At 39.0% G+C, this 20048-nt stretch overlaps 2 protein-coding genes across 3 annotated transcripts; one reads left to right on the top strand and one right to left on the bottom strand.

The window, feature by feature from the left end:
- Positions 1-9038, top strand: LOC130654167 (caldesmon-like). Of its 2 annotated transcripts, XM_057456706.1 has the most exons (7): positions 5243-7060; positions 7412-7459; positions 7540-7593; positions 7679-8184; positions 8360-8542; positions 8617-8713; positions 8791-9038. In XM_057456706.1, exons 4-7 carry the CDS (start codon positions 7731-7733, stop codon positions 8882-8884), a joined length of 828 nt encoding a protein of 275 aa, XP_057312689.1. In that variant the 5' UTR covers positions 5243-7060; positions 7412-7459; positions 7540-7593; positions 7679-7730; the 3' UTR covers positions 8885-9038. The 2 variants fall into 2 exon arrangements, with proteins under 2 accessions (XP_057312688.1, XP_057312689.1); XM_057456705.1 differs by lacking the exons at positions 7540-7593; positions 7679-8184; positions 8360-8542; positions 8617-8713; positions 8791-9038 and having other exon boundaries at positions 1-7060; positions 7412-7440.
- Positions 9039-10714: 1676 nt separating this feature from the next.
- Positions 10715-11495, bottom strand: LOC130653793 (uncharacterized). The gene is made up of 2 exons (XM_057456304.1): positions 11201-11495; positions 10715-11078 (listed from the first exon to the last, which is right to left on the bottom strand). Exon 2 carries the CDS (start codon positions 11075-11077, stop codon positions 10715-10717), a length of 363 nt encoding a protein of 120 aa, XP_057312287.1. The 5' UTR covers position 11078; positions 11201-11495.
- Positions 11496-20048: the final 8553 nt, after the last annotated feature.

The following is a 20048-nucleotide window of genomic DNA, read 5'->3' as shown; positions in this document are numbered from 1 at the left end:
ATGACGGACATTGACATTGACACTTTTGAAGACCATGGGAGGCCAGATGAAACAACAGATGAGACGTTTCCTCTCATACCCACTGGAGACCGTACAGGCGTACAAATACATACATCAGGTGAAAAAGAAACATCATTCGGAGGTCTCAGTCTGAATACTAGGGTTTTGAAAGAAATAGTTGAAGGGCTGTATGATAGATTAACAGAAAAACTTCAGCAAAACCCTGAGGGGCTACATACCGACCTGTTTGAAATTAGAGATGGTGAATTATACTACAAGGGCCGTAACGAACCATTGACGACAAACAATGAAAGACTAAGGAGTACTGGTACTATAGCAGAAATATTAGGCAAGAAAAGGCTGCGTAATTTAGGGTTTGATATACCTGAGAATAATTTGTCTACACGAGAAGCAATTAAGCTAAACAAAATACAAGAAGAACTACCTTCATCGTCTAGAATAACAAATGCAACTGACATTGAGCTGGATACAATTATTGAAAATATAAGTGATAGTACGGAAGATCTGGTTCACCAATCATCAATCGATCATGAAACAACTCGGACTGATGATCTATTTGAATATCCTGTGCGTGAATTGTTAGGATTGGATAAAGCATTGAGAAACATACGAGGAAGTCTTCAGAGTGAAGTCGCAAAAAAGGTTCAGCTAGAACAGCATATTGATAGAGAGAAAAACAAGTTGGAAGAAATGGCAAATGATACAACATACACAGATGAACAGAGAGAGGAAGTTAAGGATAGAATGAAAAGAATAAACGATGGGTTGAAAACTAGACAGGAAAGTATCGATATTCTCAAGGGTAAATTAAACAGTCAGGTTACGAGCATAAGAGAAACCATTGCTAAAGTCCTCAACAAAGATACCACATTGGGTGAAAAGATACGAACATTATTCCGTGAACAAGGTATCACAATCGTTAGCATTCTGACAGCTTTTGGCATGGCTATTGGTGTCCTTGTGGAAGCTTTGTTACCTGGAGCTGGAGGGTCAACAAGTCACTCACAAAATCCTGACAAGGGTGATGATAAAAAGGACGGTGCAAAGGAATGGATAAAAAACAAGTTGGAGGCGTTGGGGTCTCTCCCGGGAAGGCTGGCGGGTAAAGCCGCTGCAGCTCTACCAGGCATATTAGGATCCATCGTGTCATGGATACTCAATCGAGCGAAAGAAGTGGTGGGTTGGTTGAGTCAAAACCTGTGGGCTTTGGTAGTTGGAATCGGAGGTCTGATATACACCTATCTCATGACAAAGCGTTAATGCTCTTACAGCTTATATGTTACATGATACATGTAACATAGTTTTTGCTCCCCATGTTTATCTTTCAAAATACCTCACAGCACCACCGACACCGATCATACTTAGCGCGATAAATGCCAATTCCCTTTCGTGTTGATCCTGACTCGGTGTATAAAAGTCGCTCAATACAGGCTCCCGTGGTAAAGGTTCAAGTTTATCTCCAAACACTCTGCTATATTCGCACATTGCATCGTTTAATTCTATGAATTTGCCTTGAGCTTTCTTTTCAAGTCTGAGCTGCTTATTGATAAAGTCTATTCTCCCTTGTCTTTTTTGTTGCCATAAAACCTGGGCTTTTTGTAATTGTTCAACTGCTAAATCATGTCGCTTTCTTTCCTTATCGATTCTGTCTTTGGATAAACTTGAAAAGAGATAGCTTGATCCTGTGAAAGCTAAAGCGTTAGCTAAAGCACCTCCCAACATCATTGCAATTGAAGCCATATTTAGATATTGATATTTTCAGGTAAAATCTTTTGCTTAATTAAGTATTCTCTTGTTATTTCACTAGCAGCAACAATAGCAACTAGTTTTCCAGTATCTTCCAAATCAAACTTTTGAATTGAGGGAGGTGACATTTTTAACACCTTTTTTCCTAGCATCGAATAGCCGATAGCGAAAACGCAGACGACCGATGTCCATGTTATTATATATTGTGAGATTATATATTGCAGGATTATCCTTTTATTCCATTTCAAGTTTATTTATTTTCACAGGTATTTTAAATTTTTGCGGAGGGGAAGGTACACTATTTGGCTTGGTATTTTGGTCTTTCTTTTTATACACAAAATAAGCAAAGCCACCAACTAAACTGAGAGCTATTATTCCACCTATGGCGCAGTTCATAGGCTTTTCATTTGGTTTGGTGGTAGAATCTGCCTCTCCACTTTCTTTAAGAGATGAGTGTGTTTGTGTCTGTGTTATCGACTGTTGTTTTAATTTTTCTCGCTTTTTACGGTTGTATTCCGCCAACCTTTTACCTGCTTCAACCTTTTTAGGGTTCTTCGTTGTCACTTGAATGGGGGTCTGTTCCTCTGACATTTTTATTATCTGCTATATTTATATTATTTGTGTTTAAATTTCTTCCATTGATATAATGCCTTCCGGTAATAAGACCAACACTGAATGGTGCTAATAATGAGCCGAATTTATAATACAAGTCGCATGTGAATCTTTGAAGGGTAGAGTTTAAGAAGGGGTCATTTTCCAGGTCATTGCTCAATGCATCTTGATTGTTTATTCCTAAGACTGTACAAGCTCCCATAGAATACATGTGAATGATTGCCCTAAGGACTTCACCATCTGACCTGATAGTTTAGCTTCATAGATACTAAAAAGTTTTTTTACCTCTTCATCTTTGAGCTTTTGAATTTGCTCTTCCGTATACATTTTCCCTAGGTATAGCTTGCTATTTCCAGTTAACACACACTCGAGCAATTTTTGCTTTTTATCATCCTCGGGTGGTGGTGGAAATTGACCTGGAATATCATGTCCAATTAAATTATCGATTGCTGTTTCCACCATTTTTATTAGGGAGAGGTATTTTTTAATACAAAAATAGCAAAAGCTCAGTAGGATGCTTAATAGCATGAAGTTGACATATTCTATCATTTTGTTATATCTGTTGTAATTTTCTTATATCTTCTTGTATCTGTGCTGTAATTTGTTGAAATTTGCTGTATAAGAGTTTGCTATCTTCTTATGAGCTTGTTGAAATTTGCTGTATAGCAGTCTTATAGCAGTCTTGCAAGAGCCTATAGTATTCTTATAGCTTTGTTACAAGACTCTTGTAACAAAAAACAAAAAAATGTTTTGTATCCAGCACAGAAAAAGTCCATTTTCTTAATCCATTCATATAACATACCTTCCGGCTCAATTAAAATAACGAATTTATCAGTCCAAAACCATTTTTGTTCTCTGTATGTTTTATTCCATCTTAATGTTGGACATATAATCACGATGAAATCAAAGTGATCAAAGTATTCATTTTCTAATAATTTTACAACACGTTTAGATTTTCCACAACCCGTGGGACCAATGAATAATGCCGTGTGAGGCTCTTTCATGTAAAGTGTGTTACTTTGTTTCGCCATTTTACTAATACAAGATAGACATAAATTCACCGTTTTGAATGTTTAATTGGGCGTCCATGATTAAATATATATAAGCGTTTAAGGAGCCTTCAGTTTCGGCGGTCTTTTCAATTTGTAAAGTGATTCCTTCACTTGCATTTTCAATACGTTGACCGGTCCCATGCAAAGCATTTTCATCTATGGTTCTGAAATCTAACCATAGAGCATATTTGTCTGTCAAGTAATCAGAGACTTTTATATCGTGTAATTGCAAATGTTTTTGGATTTCGTTGGCATTGTCATCTTTTGGTTTTCCTTCAGCAAAATACTTGCAAATTTCATTGTAATGTTCAAACGGCTGCATCCCTTGATCAAAAAGTTGGTTAGGCTTACCTTCAACAATGACAGATACCTTTTTAATTTCCGGATTGTAGAATTTACCGGTATTTCGTTTGTAGGCTTGTTCGTCTTCAAACAAAACCAATATTCCCTTCAAAGATTTACAAGGGGTATTGAAGGACCAATTCCAAGTAGTGTCCGACTTGTTTACTCTAATTTGTCTATGTCTCAAAATTCTATCGTATAGTAAAGCCATGTTTTGGTATTCATATGAAATAAATCTGGCCAAGTTGGGTTGTGTCACAATCTCATATTCGAGAGATATGTTGGAAATTTTATATTTAGCGTCTGGGGCTACTTTTTGACCTGCGGCAGATGTTGGGGGATTGGAATAAATAACTCGGTTGTAGTCGTTAAATGTGATTTCGTAGCAGAGCCTATTACCTAATCCAGCTTGATAATATGGGATAGTGCTGTCTAACATTTCAAAATTGAGCGGAATGGTAAACTTGTTTTTGTATGCATCAGCAATGGCTTTGTCTGAGACATCAGATGTGTCTTTATCTGAAGCACTGATCCTCAATTTCATACAGTTTTCTGCACACCCTTCATCAAAGATGATACCTTGTCTTATTGCATTTCTTTTTTCAGACTTGGTTAACCATAAATCTCTGTAGCACCCAAAAAGATCAAAGTCATCAATGCTCAAAATCTCGCTACCCTCAAACTTAACAGCCAACTTTTTAACAATCGCTCTTCCAATATTAGAGACCAATGTTCTTTTTGTGTTAGATTTTGACTCGAGGTCAATGTCAAAACTTAGTTTCGACGTCCCAGGAATAATAACGTCATCACTACCCAAATTAGGAAACCTAACCAACAATAACTGGTTTTGATCAATCTCACTTGGATTGTGTGTTACAATTACTTTTTGACGTGATAAATATTACATATGGACAATATAGATGAATTGCATAATACCATTTGTGGTGATAACTGCAATTAAACTGTCGGACATTTGGATTTCACACTGACTGCAGCGATGATGGCATTGTGTACATCTGCTCATGGGAAGGGAAAACGTTTTTTCTATAGGAAAAAACAAAACAAATCACACCGACTTGTTTACATCAATTCCTAACTTTACAGTAAAACAACAGGGCGTACCAATGGTGATAACTTGCATATTATGAAATGACTCTCTGGCACGAAGCGAGACATAACAGTTACCATTAAAAGCCTTTCTATTATGACATGAATCAATTTGGTGCAACGCGTAATCACATGCCACACAAAAGTTGCAGTAAGGTGCACAATCATTGCATGCAATCGAAGTTGGATTTTTTCCACAATTCATGCATACATCTGTGTTAGGGACTTCACGTTCCATCATACTCGACAATAAAGTCTGTCTAGCATCTGCCCAGTTAGATTCTGCTCTTGAAATGCGGATATTCCATGCATTATCTTCCGTGGACACAGCTGATATTCCCTCTAACATTTGATCTAGTACTACATACATATAAAACACTGTCAAAAAAATGTGCAATCAGTGTGGAAAGGCAAGTACAATGCTCTAGCATTGAGCTACCATCTGGTTTAGATGAATTGGATTTGAACCAATATCCCTTGTACCCATTCCACTTTTTGTTAGCTTTATTAATATTTTATATTATATACATACCTTTGATACTTGAGTCGTTGCTCTCTCCATTATCACCAAAAACTCCAGCACTCGAACTAATGTCTTCTTCTGAACTTGATTCTAAAACAAATCATGGTTTAAAAAAAAGATTTAAAAAATTGACAGAATAAATAGTATATATATACAAAATATAATGTACAAAACAACAGTAACAATAACAAATAGTGCTCTTATCTTCTTTCTGTGTATAAATTTTCTATTCAATATATACTTTAGTGAATATATACTTATTACCTTGCAACAAAGGATTAGGTCTCTTAATACTTGGACCCCCTTTACGTCTGACAGCTTTATTTTCCACCTTTGCATTTCCAGCAATATACCAACTGTCTTTTTTTTTCCTTTTGGTTGACTTTTTAGAATAATTAACAATGGCACTTTCCATTGCTTTCTTTGCCTTTTCTATTTTCTTTACCTCTTTTCTTTCTATTTCTTTTACCTTTTCTTTTCCCTCATTTTCTTTAATCACCCCCAATAATATCTGTTGACTTTGTACATTTGAAGACAACCCCTTTCCCTTTTCATGTTTCTTGAGCTTCCCGTCCATTCCATCAATATATATACTTCAAAATAAAAATATATATATATGTTTTGTTTAACGTGTGAAGTTTGCAGAACCAAAATGATCACAAAAACAAACGTTATATTTTTGCCACACACAAACGTGATATATACCAAGATCCTCCCGGGAAAATCCACAAGGATTTCATACAGGGCAAATCAAAAAAGACTATTCACCCCAATGTTCAAACAGCTTTGCAAATTGAAGTGTATCCACTCAATATAAAATTACACTTTGGTGTAAATATATCCCCTGATCAGGGTGTTAGCTAGCTATATAACCAGGATTCTCATACTGCCTGGTCATAAATTAATCATTGTCATGAATGTAGAATTAGAAAAATAGAGAAAAGTAACGTTGCACAGTGACCAGATGTGCAACAACAGTGTGCCACTTATGTATATAAATGAACTAGCAAAGTGCTGGGAATCCCCCAGGATTTCTACAAGTCTATAAATACATAGTATATATATATATAGCTATATATAGCTATATATATATAATTTTATAAATGTGGAATTTGGGGGATTCCTCAATTGTGTGTTATCTCTGACTTCACTCAATTTTATGCCTTAACAATAAAAGCTAGCATAGCCAGCTAGCTAATTACCGGGTAAGTCGGGTAACTTTGATAGGGAGGGTAACTTTGATAATGACTTTCCTAGATAGATAGATAGATAGATAGATAGATACATGAATAAACAAACCCGTTGAACTAGGCATTAAAGACTGACTTTTCTCCGACCCTAATTAGAAATAAAATTGTATAATTAATATTTTGAATTACATCATGCATAATTATATGTTTTCGCGCGGGAAAAGATAGTGAAGAGTGTTTGTGCTTTCGGAACGTTTTTCGAAACAGTGTTTATTATAATTTATCATCCAATATCGATCACGCATTGAGATCATTGGATTTTAACGACGTTTTTATTTATTATACTTATTTATTTTATATATTTTATACTTCTTATACATTAATTGAATCACGTTCTCTCTTCGTCGTTGTGGGAACTAACTTATCGACTACTATCATTCACGATATGGAAACTGATGAAACAAGTGGTAAGTTTTTTACACTATGTTTAAATACTTATGGGGATGCACATCATGCTGTTTGCAAACAGAAATAAACTTTCTAACAAGGTGAAAAAAAAAAAGAAACCTGAACATACTCCCTATGCCATTTTTGTATACAACTTGAATTTTTCCATTCAGTTTTTTTCTATTGTATATTACAATGTATGATCGAATGATCATAAATGCGATTGTGAGACTATTCTGAATAGTTATTTCGTCATATTGTTTGAAGTCGCAATGTTAGTGTGGATGTGATCGCAACCTCATTCCCAGTGTCTTTCGTTTTAATGAAATTGAATCCTATATATTACTAGTTATATATTCTCCTTTTTTTAGGAAAAGTCGATTTAAAAGAACAGAAGAAATATGAGCCTATTCTCATTGGTAGGAAAGCTCACTCAATTTTTGAATACTATTTTTTCATTGTGTGTTCGTAATTCTAACGTTATTTCACATATTCGTAGATTCGTCCGACGAAGAGAATGGAGTCGACAGAAAAAGGCATTCACCCCAATCAGGTTTGTATAATCAAAAGAGAAAATTGAAAATGGTTTTAATTTTCTTTTTCAAATTATCTTACTGTTTTAATTCATTTGACTTCAGATGACGCAGTTGTTCGCGTCAACTTTTCGTTTTGAAAAACTCCTTCCTTTGCATGAAGGAACACAAGAAGGTAAAGCTGATTGAGAGCAAATTGAAGAGCCCGGGTAACAAAAATATTGAAACGCAAAGGCGTTTTTATTCAACGAAAAAGAAGAAGAAAGAGAAGAACATACGCTTGGTTAAACCATCGACAGAAGAGAAGAGCAGTATGTTTGATATGGAGAGAGAATGGTGGGTTTCGCTGGGAAATGAAGATGACAAGAATGAAACGGAAAAGGTCTTGAAAAGTGAAGAAGAAAAGGTTTTATCAAAGGAAGATAGTTGTAAGCAGGAAGAGAGAAAAGTGAAGAGTGAGAAAGAAAAAAAGAATCTAATTCAGGAGGATGGTTGTGAGAAAAATGAAAAAGAAGTCGAAAGTGAGAAAGAAAAAAAGGTTCTGGTGAAGAGGAACAGTTGTAAGAAGACAAAGCGAGAAGTGAAGAAGAAGATGCAACAACCGGGAAAAGGTTTGGAAAGTTATTATACTGCAATGAATTTACAAGGCAAACTCGTTTCCAGCTTCTTAAGTATTCTTTCATTGCACACGATGGAAAAACCTAAGAAGCTGGAAACGAGTTTGTTCACAAGAAGGAACTTTTGAATTTGCATAACTCTTTTTGCACTTACTTCTTTTTACTTTAGTGGAACAGAATATGCTCAAGCGACTTGGTTTAAAGGAATCTGCAGTAACACAAATGAATGAAGAACTTACGCCAAAAGATTTCATCGATGATTTCGAGTTGGAGGGCGATGTACTTAACATGGAGACGGAACGGTTGCGTAAATACTTTGATACCGAAGCATGGGAAATTTTGCGAAAGAAGGGTGAGTGATATGAAGTATGTAAAAATTTCATGGCATTGTGCTAGTATTTTGATATCAATTTCCTGTATTCGTAGTGGAAGAGCTCAAAAATGATTGGAGTTGTCTGGTATGTAGGGAACCAAAATACACCAACATGATCGCTTGCGACGGATGCAACATTTGGTTTCATTGGTAAGTGTTGACTCTTCAGTTTCTCACTGCTTGCAGTACATTCTTGAAATTGTGGAATACAACATTTATCATTTCAGGGAATGTGTCGACTTTGAAAGCGAGAAAAGTGAAGAGATATGGAGGTGCGAGTGTTGTAGTGAAGCTGAAAAAGTACTGTCAGTGTCACAATAATGTTGAAAAACGTTGAAGGAGAATACCTTTAAAACTAGTGTTATTTCTTCACCTTTAAACTTTGTTAACTTTATAAATATACATTGAACGTTATATTTAACGTGTTTTATTATTTATGTACAATAGTTCTGCATAATATATATCATGCATAGTATGAGGGAAATAAATTATGATAACGGAGGAGAGAAAAACGGAGAGCGACGAAAATTATAATTTTTAAGGTCGGAGAAAAGTCAGTCTTTAATGCCTAGTCCCGTTGATGAATAGCGCCATATTTTATTGAAAGTTGTGATATTTTGCCGGTAGCCGAGTGCACATTTCGTTGCCAGTTCTCTATTTTTTGTTTTACGCAATATGTAGTAACTGAATCATTTAGTTTTGCAGCAGGCGATTTTGTCAATTATATTACCTGTTTTCTAAGGTAAACGGAAATAAAGGAGCAAGAAGGATGGACCAATACAACAGGATATCTATTTCATTGGTGATAGCGAGGATAGTCGAAGAAAAAGAGGATAGAACGGACGAAAAAAAGTTGTAAATATTGTGCGAAATATTTACGCATTTTGTATTTGTATTTATACGATTGTATATTATAAAGATATATACATATCACAACAACTTAACTATTTTCACAATTACAATATCGCGTAGCAGAAACTTTCCCTAAACACTTTGCGTGATACCAGGAATCACAATGATCGCAACCTTCCCATTGAACTTCCTCGTCATCGGAGCTATCGTCGTCGGATTGCGGATCAACACAGTGACTAATTTTGCACACGTCCTCTTCCTCTTCTTCTGAAAACTCGTCTCCCTCCATTATATCAGTATTTCGTGACGGGCCAGCAACCGGTTGTTTTAAACTGGACGATGTCACAGGTTTTCCTGGTGCAACCTTTGGCCCACGTTTGCGTTTTGGGGGATTTTTGTTGCAACCAATATGCTCCTTCAGCAATTCTGCGACACTTTCTCCAAACGCTTCGGAGATACTCCGTTCGCTTTGAGCTTGCGGAAGACGTTTCAATACTTCTCCTGGATTTAATGGCCATAATCCAGTGCCCCTAAATCCTGCTATTACGTTTTCTTTTTTTTTCCTGCATCCCATTGAACCATCGGCGAAGAAGGAGAGGAAAGACTTCTTTCGGGATTGAGCCTTTCTTTCGACTTTCCTTCCGCCATTCCTCCAAAACGGTTCGCCACAAACGTTTTGACGGTCCAAATACAGCTACATCGAGTGGCTGCAACAGATGCGTAGCATTTGGCACAAGACTTACAAATACTACTATATTTTCTTCACATGCCTGGATAACATTAGCGCTGAAGTGGGAACTTAAATTGTCACCAATTAAGATCTTTTTTACTTTTTTACTGACAGCGTGAGAGAGGAAAACTTCGAAAAACCACCTCTCGAATGTTCGTTGGTCGAACCACCCACTCTTTGAACAATCATATTTTGTACCAGTAGGTCCATTTGCCGTCCAACCTTCGTAAACATTTTGCGATTTGTAAACGACAAAGGGAGGCAAGAGAGTTCCGTCTGCGGAGCAAGTGAACATGATACTGACAGCAGATTTCGAATGGTCAATTTTCCGCTCAACCCGTCTCAAACCTCTGGGTACAATGACAGCTTTGTTGTGTGGTTCGTCTGTTACATTGGTTTCGTCATAGTTGAATAGGCAGTCTGGTGTAATATTTTCGTCATAGAGTTCTTCCAAATTATTGAAGAAATCTATAATTACTTCACGTGTAATTTCCGCTCGTGCTGGTTTGACGTTGTCGGAGACCCGTTTGGTCAGGTTGTGACGTTTTATAAAAGCCGCCAACCAATCTTTACCAGTTATCCTTAAATTGCTTCACTGTAATGTTCTTTTTCATTAAGTATGAGTGTACAATCTGTTTTATGTTGAAAGAATCAATTGGAAACTTCCAAGACGTAAGGTGACTAATCAACTCAACTAAAGTGTTCTCCTCTTCTTCAGATAAGGCAGGTTTTCTTCCCGGTCGTCCTTTTTCGTGAATGGGATTTTCTTTAGAATAATTGTATAACGTACCATACGGTATTTTAAATTCTTTTGATGCAGCGAACACACTTTTACCATTTCTCACCTCCTTCAAAGCGGCCTCTAGCGTTTCTTGGCTGTACTGCGTGCGGTAAGCTCGAGAGCCAGGCTTACGCTTATAAACTGACGGCATTCTAAGTAAGAGGAAAACGAAAGAGTCAGTGAGTTTTTCACAGTGCAAAAGAAAATGAAATAATAATAATACAAATAAAAACACTCACATTTTTTTAAAAATAAAATTTATTCGCCTACTTGCCTTGTGTCAGCGTGTTTTTATTCGAACGTGATAACGAAGATACGGCCTCGTATGTTCTATTTTCATCGTTATTGCCTTATAAGGTAATAGAATCATCATGAGCATTCTGAAATTGGGAAATTCGCAGCCTAAAGGTGCTTTCTGTATGGTTATCAAAGTAACCGGACACCTGCGGGTAACTTTGATAGCGCGGAACATTACGAAATGCAGACGTCGGCATTAGGTCGACCGCGGGTTAACATTAGAAATCGACGAACCCGGGGTAGAGTGTTATTGAAACGAAAGATGGTGGCATGAGAAGGCTGTGAGTGGATTTTATCTCTGTTTATGTCTCAAATCCTATCAAAGTTACCCGACTTGACATGGAAAACCAAATAGTTGCTATGTATTATATGTCACCCTCTCAGGGGGCTCTAGATGGTGGCAAAAACCTAAAAATATTATTAGTGGTGGGGAGGGAGAGAGTGGAAGAAGTGAAGAAGGATGTCCTTGCTAAAATAATTTCCGAAAACTAATATATAAAGTATGGTGAGCACTATTGGAGACTTAAGAATAGCTAGCTAGCTAGCTAGCTCTAGCCACACCAGTACACAGCAAACCCACTACATTAGCTATACTAGCTGCACTAGCTAGCTTATCCAGCAGTTACATGAGTTAGCTAAAATAAAATTAAGTAGCTAAACTAGCTAGCTTCGTTACGTGCAGAAACTTCTTGTTCATCGAAAAAATAACCTGATAACAACAACCCTAGCTACGCTGGCAGGATTGATCCTGCTGTCCATAATGGCACCTCCCGTTTTGTAAATATACTGTGTATGTATTAATTGACTTTGCCGTAAATATACCGTATATGTATTAATTAACCTGTTCGTAAATATACCGCATATGTAATACTAAGGACGGAATACACTTATACTATATTAGTATATTTTGCCTAGAGAATGTGTTGCACGGAAATGATAGAAGACGGAAACCGCATCAAAACATGGAGGTTTAATAATAACGTTAACCAGCCATTGACAGATACCATTATGCGAAAAATCACACCACACGTAGACATGCGTGTGAAGGTAATGTACAGCTTCGACTGCGATATTTACCGAGGCGGCGGAGATGTTGCGAATTATCACAAAACCAAGAGCTACGGGTCAATATCAAGCATGGCCGAAATCCAGGCTTCATCGATGAATGTGAGATGAAGCGCCTGGATTTGGGACATGCGGACCAGGAGCATATGAAGGTAAAATAATATTCAAGCACGTTCAGATCAAGATAATTTCTACGAGAGAACCCCTACTTGGATGTGGATCATTACCAGATTGGCTGCGCGGAAAAAGATGTAACTATGCCATGGACGGTGAAGATGTTTAAACGGACAATCTATGCTTCTGGAGGCGTTTAGCTGTAAGGGAGAGAGCGGATGTAAAAAGAGGGACAGTGTTCCTTACAAAGACGGCCCTCAAATTAGCTCGTGAGTACTACGAGCAACCTAAATTAAAGAGGGAAGAGGGAAGGGCTACGAGGCTCGTGTACTTGGAAGGTATAGCTAAAAAATTCAAAATTAATATCAGAGTCTTTGAACCAAAAACAAACAACGATAAGGCCCCATGGCGTCTCGTATATGGACAAGGCCAATACAAAAAAGACTTAGACACGATCAATATTGGTATGATGCAGGGCCATTGTTTTTATATCAAGAAAATGGATGTATTGACGCAGCATTGGGAATGCGAGGTTTGTACACAAAGATTCAACAGATCGGAAAACCTCACACGACACAAACAAAATGAATGCGAAGGTATCAAAACCAAGATCATTTGCAAAGGTGAAAAGATCGAACGGATGCAGAGTAGCTCTGAAAAGGTATTTTATCCCGATAAGGGTTTCAGTTACGCGACATGCCAATGGATTGAAGCTATATCAGAGCAAACAGGCCGACATATACATCATGCTCTTTGTGGACATGGGGGAGAGCGCGTAATACGCAATGGTAGTAGGGAAGTTTATAGGGTAGATGGTATGATCCTCACACAAAAACAGTATATGAATACCACGACTGTAAATGGCATGGACGCCCATGTCAACCACAGCCAACCAACGCAGATAAAAATAATTTAAATCGCACAAAATTCAAAGAGGACCACATTCGGAATTTAGGCTACAACCTGGTTACTACATGGGAATGTGAAAATCCTCCCAAGGTTAAGAGGTTATTCAAGAAAGAATTTAGACCATATTCCCATTTCATCGTTTTTGATTTCGAGGCTCTTCTGGCACCATTGAACCAGCAGCAAACGTCTTATCTAAAATATATATTAGAGCATATACCCGTCAGCGTAGCCATTCACGATAGTCTACAAGAACATCCAACATTCATCATGAATGAAGACCCAAAGGTGCTTGTGCAAATATTTGTCGAGCAACTAGAGCAGTCCGTATTGTCCAAGAAGTTGAACGTATATATCCCAAGCCGGATGATTTCGATATGCTCCCGGAACAAACTCAAAATGCTTGGCACGAATGGATAAACCAAGTGACGGTGATCGGTTTTAACAGCGGTAAGTACGATATCAATATGATAAAGCGATATTTTGTCGAACAAATTGCGGATGGTGCCAAAGTGGCGAAAAAAGACAACGATTATATGTTTCTTACCACTTCAAAGTTCAAATTCATCGATATTAAAATTTTCCTCGCGCCAGGCTTGAGTTATGAAAGATGGTGCAAATCATTGGATTGTGATCTTAAAAAATTAATGTTTCCATATGAGTGGTTGACCTGCTACGAAAAGTTGAATCATGTGGGACCAGTCGATCATGAGGCGTTTTATAGCACACTCAGTGATCAAAACACACTATCAATTGATTACCAGACGTTCAGACATGAGTTTTTTAAGAGAGAATGATGCGAACATTCTCTATCCAAGCACTCTGCTACAAGATTTTCCTTTTGGTAAGGAGAAGTTGATAAAAAGGGCAGACCCTGCTGAAAAAATAGATGATCTGGTGCGAGACATTCCTGATGGATCGCTCTTCGGGTTTGCCCAAGTTGACATTGAGGTGCCTACTGAGTTGCATGAAAAATTCAGTGAAATGTCTCCGTTATTTGTGGTTAGAGAGATCGCTGACAATCAAATTCCTCAGCATATGCACGATTATTTAAACAAGACAGGGCAAAAACGTACCCCGGTAACAGGAAGTTGTTGGGAGTGATGAAAACTGAGAAGATCCTGCTTTGTACTGACCTGCTTAAGTGGTACCTGAATCATGGATTAAAAATTACAGCTTGTTATCAAATACTCAAGTACTCACGTGGTAAACCATTCGCTTGGTTCCCTGAGGAAATAACGGATGCGCGTCGCCAAGCTGATAAACACCCTGATAAGCGCATCGCTGGTGATACTGCAAAGCTGAAGGGGAACAGTTTTTACGGCAAAAGGATAGAGGACCTGGCGAGACATGCAAATACTACATTTACGCGAGATGAGAAGGTGGTAGATGCTGCAATGAGAAGCCCATATTTGGAGGATTTGGAAGAGATTGGAGAGGCGTACGAAGTAAGGCGGGTTAAACAAGGCGTTTCCATAAATAGAGCGTACCAATGTGGAATCCTTGTGTATCAGCTAGCTAAATTGCGGATGCTCGAGTTCTATTATAATTTTCTCGACAAATACGTAGATCGAAAAAACTACGAGTACCTTTATATGGACACCGATAGTGCTTATTTCGCGATCTCTGGAGATAACCTACGTGATGTTGTTCGCCTCGAATTAATCAAGCAGTATAATGAGGATGTTAAAAACTGGTTAGTCACCGATAAATATTCAAGCAGAACCGGAGGCTTGTTCAAAGAAGAATTCATTGGTTCGAGAATGATTGCCTTGACCGCCAAATGTTACTTCGTTGAATGTAAAAACGGCACGAAATTTTCCTGCAAAGGTATGTCCAAAAGACAGAATGAAGTGACGTGGTCTAGATATATAAAAGCACTGAAGGGAGAGCTGGATAATGCAAAAAAATGTGGGCTTCCGGGTTCATAACCAGGGAATGGTAACGTATCAGCAAAACAAACTAGGGCTATCGGCGTTCTATGATAAAAGGGTAGTGCTAGAGGATCGTATACATACAAAACCATTAGATTTATAAATGATGAATATTGTCCCAAAGTTTGTATATATTGATAGTGTATACAACAACAAATGGAGGATACTAAATGCTGTACAAGCTGTAAAAAACCTTGTTCTTTTGATAATTTTAAGATCCAACGGAATGGCGAATGGACAAAATGGTGCATCAAATGCCTCGACGGCATGAAGGCGACAAGGGAACGCAATAAATGCCACCATGGGAAACAGCATGGTCATTGTAAGGAATGCGATTTCCCTGGATATATGCATCACCTCATTCTAAATAGGATTCGCGATGCTCTAAACAGAGACACTGAGATAGCATCCACAGAGTATCTTGGGTGTGGGATCTGCACATTTATTGGCCATACTCAGGCTCAATTTTCGGATGGTATGTGCTGGGGAAACCGAGGGTAGTGGGAATTCGATCACAAAATCCCTATTAAATATCGAAAAAATGGTGTTCCACCTAGTAGGGAGATACAGCTCGCGCGGTTACATTATACCAACATGCAGCCATTGTGGAAAAATGAAAATCAATCGATAGGCCATCGATCCATATCAGAGTAATTTAGCGCGCTTTATCTAAGGGTGTTGTGAGACATTACCTTTACACAAAGCCGCAATTAAATGGAGTTATTGTTACCGATATTGATACTCCTCCCATACGTAGAAATCATTGCTTGTTTCTACCAGTACAGACGTTTGATAAACATGGCTCACGATTTATCGGAGATATTTGATGTAGTTGACACTCCAGCCGGGGCTGTTGATCAAAAAATAGACAAACGTTAAACGTCAAAGATATACGAAAGACCAAGCCACATTTACTGCCTAAAAAATGTAGCGAAGGTTTCCTGGACAAAGCATCGCCTGCAGTTAACGAGAAAATATATAATGAGTATATTCAACGCGATCTCCATGAGAAAGGAACAAAGACTGCCAAAGCTCTCAGTACCCATGCCATAAGTATGTATACGAAGGTCATAGGCAATATTTCACCGCTTGATAGTCCCGAGGATCTTCGTTATGATTTAGAAAACGACCCTGTTATTAGGGAAAAGATGGCTGATTTGGGTATTCTCGTTTACACAGCCTTTGGTCGATTCCTCGCGCCTCTTTTAGTAGCCGCGCACACGATAAATCACACCCCGCTCTCAAAGTCCACTGATGAGAAGAGAGAGATTGAGGAGGAGCAACAAAAAGATGAGCAGCGCGTGTAGTATTATTATAAACCAGCAATAAACCGAGACCATCGAAAAAATTGTTAAATTAAACAAAAAACACCCGGAAAGGGTTGCGGCAGGTAAGAGACTAGCCGAATGGAACCACCAACAGAGGAAGCTCGGAATAATTTCACCCAAGAAAGAACCTATAACATTTAGGGAGTTCATGAGATATTTTGAGAGAGATCTAAATACTCCCGAGGCTATAATCACAGCGATAAAAGAGACTATAGAGAACCTGGAGGAACAGGGTCTATCCCTCGTTCTTAATGCAAAAAGAAAGTGATTTTATAAGTCTCACGACTTATAAAGAAATGAGCACTGAACAGCTACAAGAAGAGAGGGTTATAACAAAGCCAGTAAAGCATCCGGGGAGAGTCGCACAGGGTCACAAGTTAGCTGCATTGATGAAGAAGAGGAAGGAAGATCTTAAACAACAAGAGGGTGTTGTACAACCTCCAGTCAAAACCAGTTCTATACAGTCGGGCAGTGTCTATCTATATGGCGCTGGAGGCCTACTCGCGATCGCCTGTATCGGAGGTGTCATATATTTTACTCGTAAAACCGCGGTTACCCAGCAGTTTGCTGCAGTGGCGTTAGGCAGGAGCCTAAGCCAGATATTGATATTTTCCACATGCGATAGACATATAATAAACCATGAGTTCGAATGTTACCCCTCAGCAAAAGGAGATTATAGACATGGTGTACGAAAGTGTTGTAGACCTTGGATTCACTTACGATTACGCGATGCTTGGTAAGCGATTTTTAGGAATCTCGAGCCCTAGTACTAAGCTAGATACGAACGACGTTATGAAGATTATCGCATATTTCACCGCAGGGCGAGGCAGTCGTGAGATGGACGTAAGCAAGGGGTGGTTGCCCGCGAGTATAGTCCCAAAAACTAAGTAAATAAAAGCACATGTAAATTTCGTATATATATACCCGTGGTATATATACGAAGAATAAAATGCTAGATATTATCAAGGAATCCCATACGGCAATTCTTAGTGGGCCCACGGGATGTGGAAAAACGCAGCGAGTCCTGGACCTTCTGGCTTATGCGAAGGTTTTGGACCAGGGTCTTACCGATATTGCTAACGATGGTACGATTGGTGTTTGTACCAGTCAATTCCAAGACAAAAAGCAACTTGATTGAACCGGGAAAAATCACATCATTTTGACCAAGGTTAGGAATGTCCACATACAAATTTGGGCCTATAGTGCTTGGTATATGGTTTATCCTCACCCTCTGCTATTTACCCTTCATCGCCATCATTGTTTTGATCTCCTTATTGGGATTAAGTATCTTTCCAAACATATTTATTATATGTTTCTGGGGTTGAAATAAAATGCCTATAAATCCAGCGTTTGAACCAGATTTTACGCCGGAGGGAGATATAGAAGAGGAGCCTGAGGAGTTCAGCAGTGACAGCGATATCCTTCGACCCGAGGATATTCAAGGAACAAGCACTGAGCCCGCAACACCTTCACGAGGTGACACTCTAGCGGCAAGGCGGGAAATACTGATATCAAAAGTTGATAGTCTATACGAAAGTCTTAGTGAGGAGCCGGGGAAACCGAATGCCAAACACTATGATAACTTTACAATAGAAGGTAATCAGCTTACCTACGATGGTATAGAGCTTACACAACAAAATGGTGAGTTGAGAGCCATGGGTGCGATAAAAAAAAGCCTTTGGCGCTGGTAGGTTGCGAACCATGGGGTTGACTGACTATACCACACCACACAAAGGTAGTAAAAAGATGGCGCAGGGACTCTTGAATAATATTGATACCATCGAGGACAACCCTGGTGACATCGAGATGTTGCCATTACTCGAGAACGTGCTTGATGAAACGAAGAGTTTGATGGACGATACTTCCTTTACCGAAGCCTTAGATGAACGTGAAAAAGGGGGTTTAAGCGCGATCTTAAGACTCTCAGCGGTAAACTAAAGAGGTTAAAGACAAAGAAAGCTACGCCGGGTGTATCCGAGGAGCAACAAAAAAATTTGGATAAGGATGTCCGCAATCAGTTGAAAAATATCAAAGAGACCCTCATGAAAATAGCTGGAGATGACACATCGCTAAGGAAGAAGCTGACTATTCTCTTCAAAGAGCAAGGGATAACTATAGCGAGCATCGCTTCTGCTATTGGATTGATAGTCTCTACCATCGTCCTGGCGCTCACAGGTGTTAGTGGGGCAGCAGGAGCTGGTGCTGGAGGAAGTAGTGCTGCAGGCAAAGGGTTTGTTCAAGAGCAGCTGGAAAGGCTCGGAAAGTTCCTCAAATATTTGGCAGGCAAGGCAGGTGCAGCTCTTCCTGGAATCATTGGCAGCGTGGTGTCGTTCTTTTTTAGGGTAGCTGCCAAAGTCGTGGAATATGTAGCGAGACACCTCTACCTAGCAATTGCAGGAGCTGTGGGTATCGTGGTGGCTTACGTAGGGAGGAAGGATGATAAGAGATCGTAGAGAGTCTAGTGCTTTAAACAATACACTAGATTTACTTAAAGCATATGTACATTAAAATAACTTCCACGCTAACTGTTATGATAACAGCTTTGATATCCGAATGCTGCCTAAGGTCTTCCTTGGTATCCGGCGTGGTTTTCTTGATATGTTGCCTAGGAGGTATAGTAAAGGATGCCTCATGCTCGACAGCTTTGGTATTCAGATCTAGCTCTACACCTACACCTATCCCAGAGGGGGCGATTAGAACGTTATTGTTATATCCAACAATCTTTCCAATGAGGGGGTCCATATTGGAGGGTAGCATGTAAACGATGGGCATGACGACGTTTACTGGAGTATGTGCATACTGGAGCACATTTTGAAATTCCGTAATGTCTTTACCTACGTTTTCCTCACGTTGAATCAGGGCCTCGAATTTCTGCAATAATATTTGCCTCGCTGTATAGTTATCCGCACCAGAACCGAGTAAGGAGGCCTTGGCACTCGCTTGAGACCCTAGCAATAAGACAACATAGACGCGTATACTTTCGCTAAGCTTGGTTAGACCTTCCGATGTCAGACCCTGGCTAGTGGGAGTGATAAACTTGGTCCAATCGCCGTTAACCTGTGGCCACTACCTTCCGTCTGTTAACGATGATACCAAGGCTTTGAATTTGTAGAGGCTATTAGGATTTGCACCGTATTCGCGGCATACCTGGGCGTATCCTGAGCTCGAGTATGGGTTATCATATTGAGAAAAGCCTCCCTCGTAGGGAATAGGTACCTTCATTCTCGCTAAAATACGTCTCATATGGTAATATACGTGGAATTTAAAAATTGAATTGACAAGGGGTACGGAGCCACTCATGTGCTGAGCAGATATGCCTAATGCCGTTGTCGCGCAATGGCAAGCGAAATTGACCTGGATATTCCAATAACTCAAGGCTTGGCCTTTCCAATTTATACTCACGGGCTCGTTCAACAGGTTAGTGGGAACTTTGATGGGATACATGGTAAACTGTGGGAATGCCACAGAAATGTGCTGA

This window comes from Hydractinia symbiolongicarpus, chromosome 8 (assembly GCF_029227915.1).
Source record: "Hydractinia symbiolongicarpus strain clone_291-10 chromosome 8, HSymV2.1, whole genome shotgun sequence".
Classification (NCBI taxonomy): domain Eukaryota; kingdom Metazoa; phylum Cnidaria; class Hydrozoa; order Anthoathecata; family Hydractiniidae; genus Hydractinia; species Hydractinia symbiolongicarpus.
Note: the sequence above shows the minus strand (reverse complement) of the source record. Positions and strands in the feature narration are given on the sequence as shown.

What these genes read in the sequence shown, in the direction of transcription:
- LOC130654167 (XM_057456705.1), top strand. Translation starts at nt 1, where the DNA reads ATGACGGACATTGACATTGACACTTTTGAAGACCATGGGAGGCCAGAT.
- LOC130653793 (XM_057456304.1), bottom strand. Translation starts at nt 11,077, where the DNA reads ATGCCGTCAGTTTATAAGCGTAAGCCTGGCTCTCGAGCTTACCGCACG.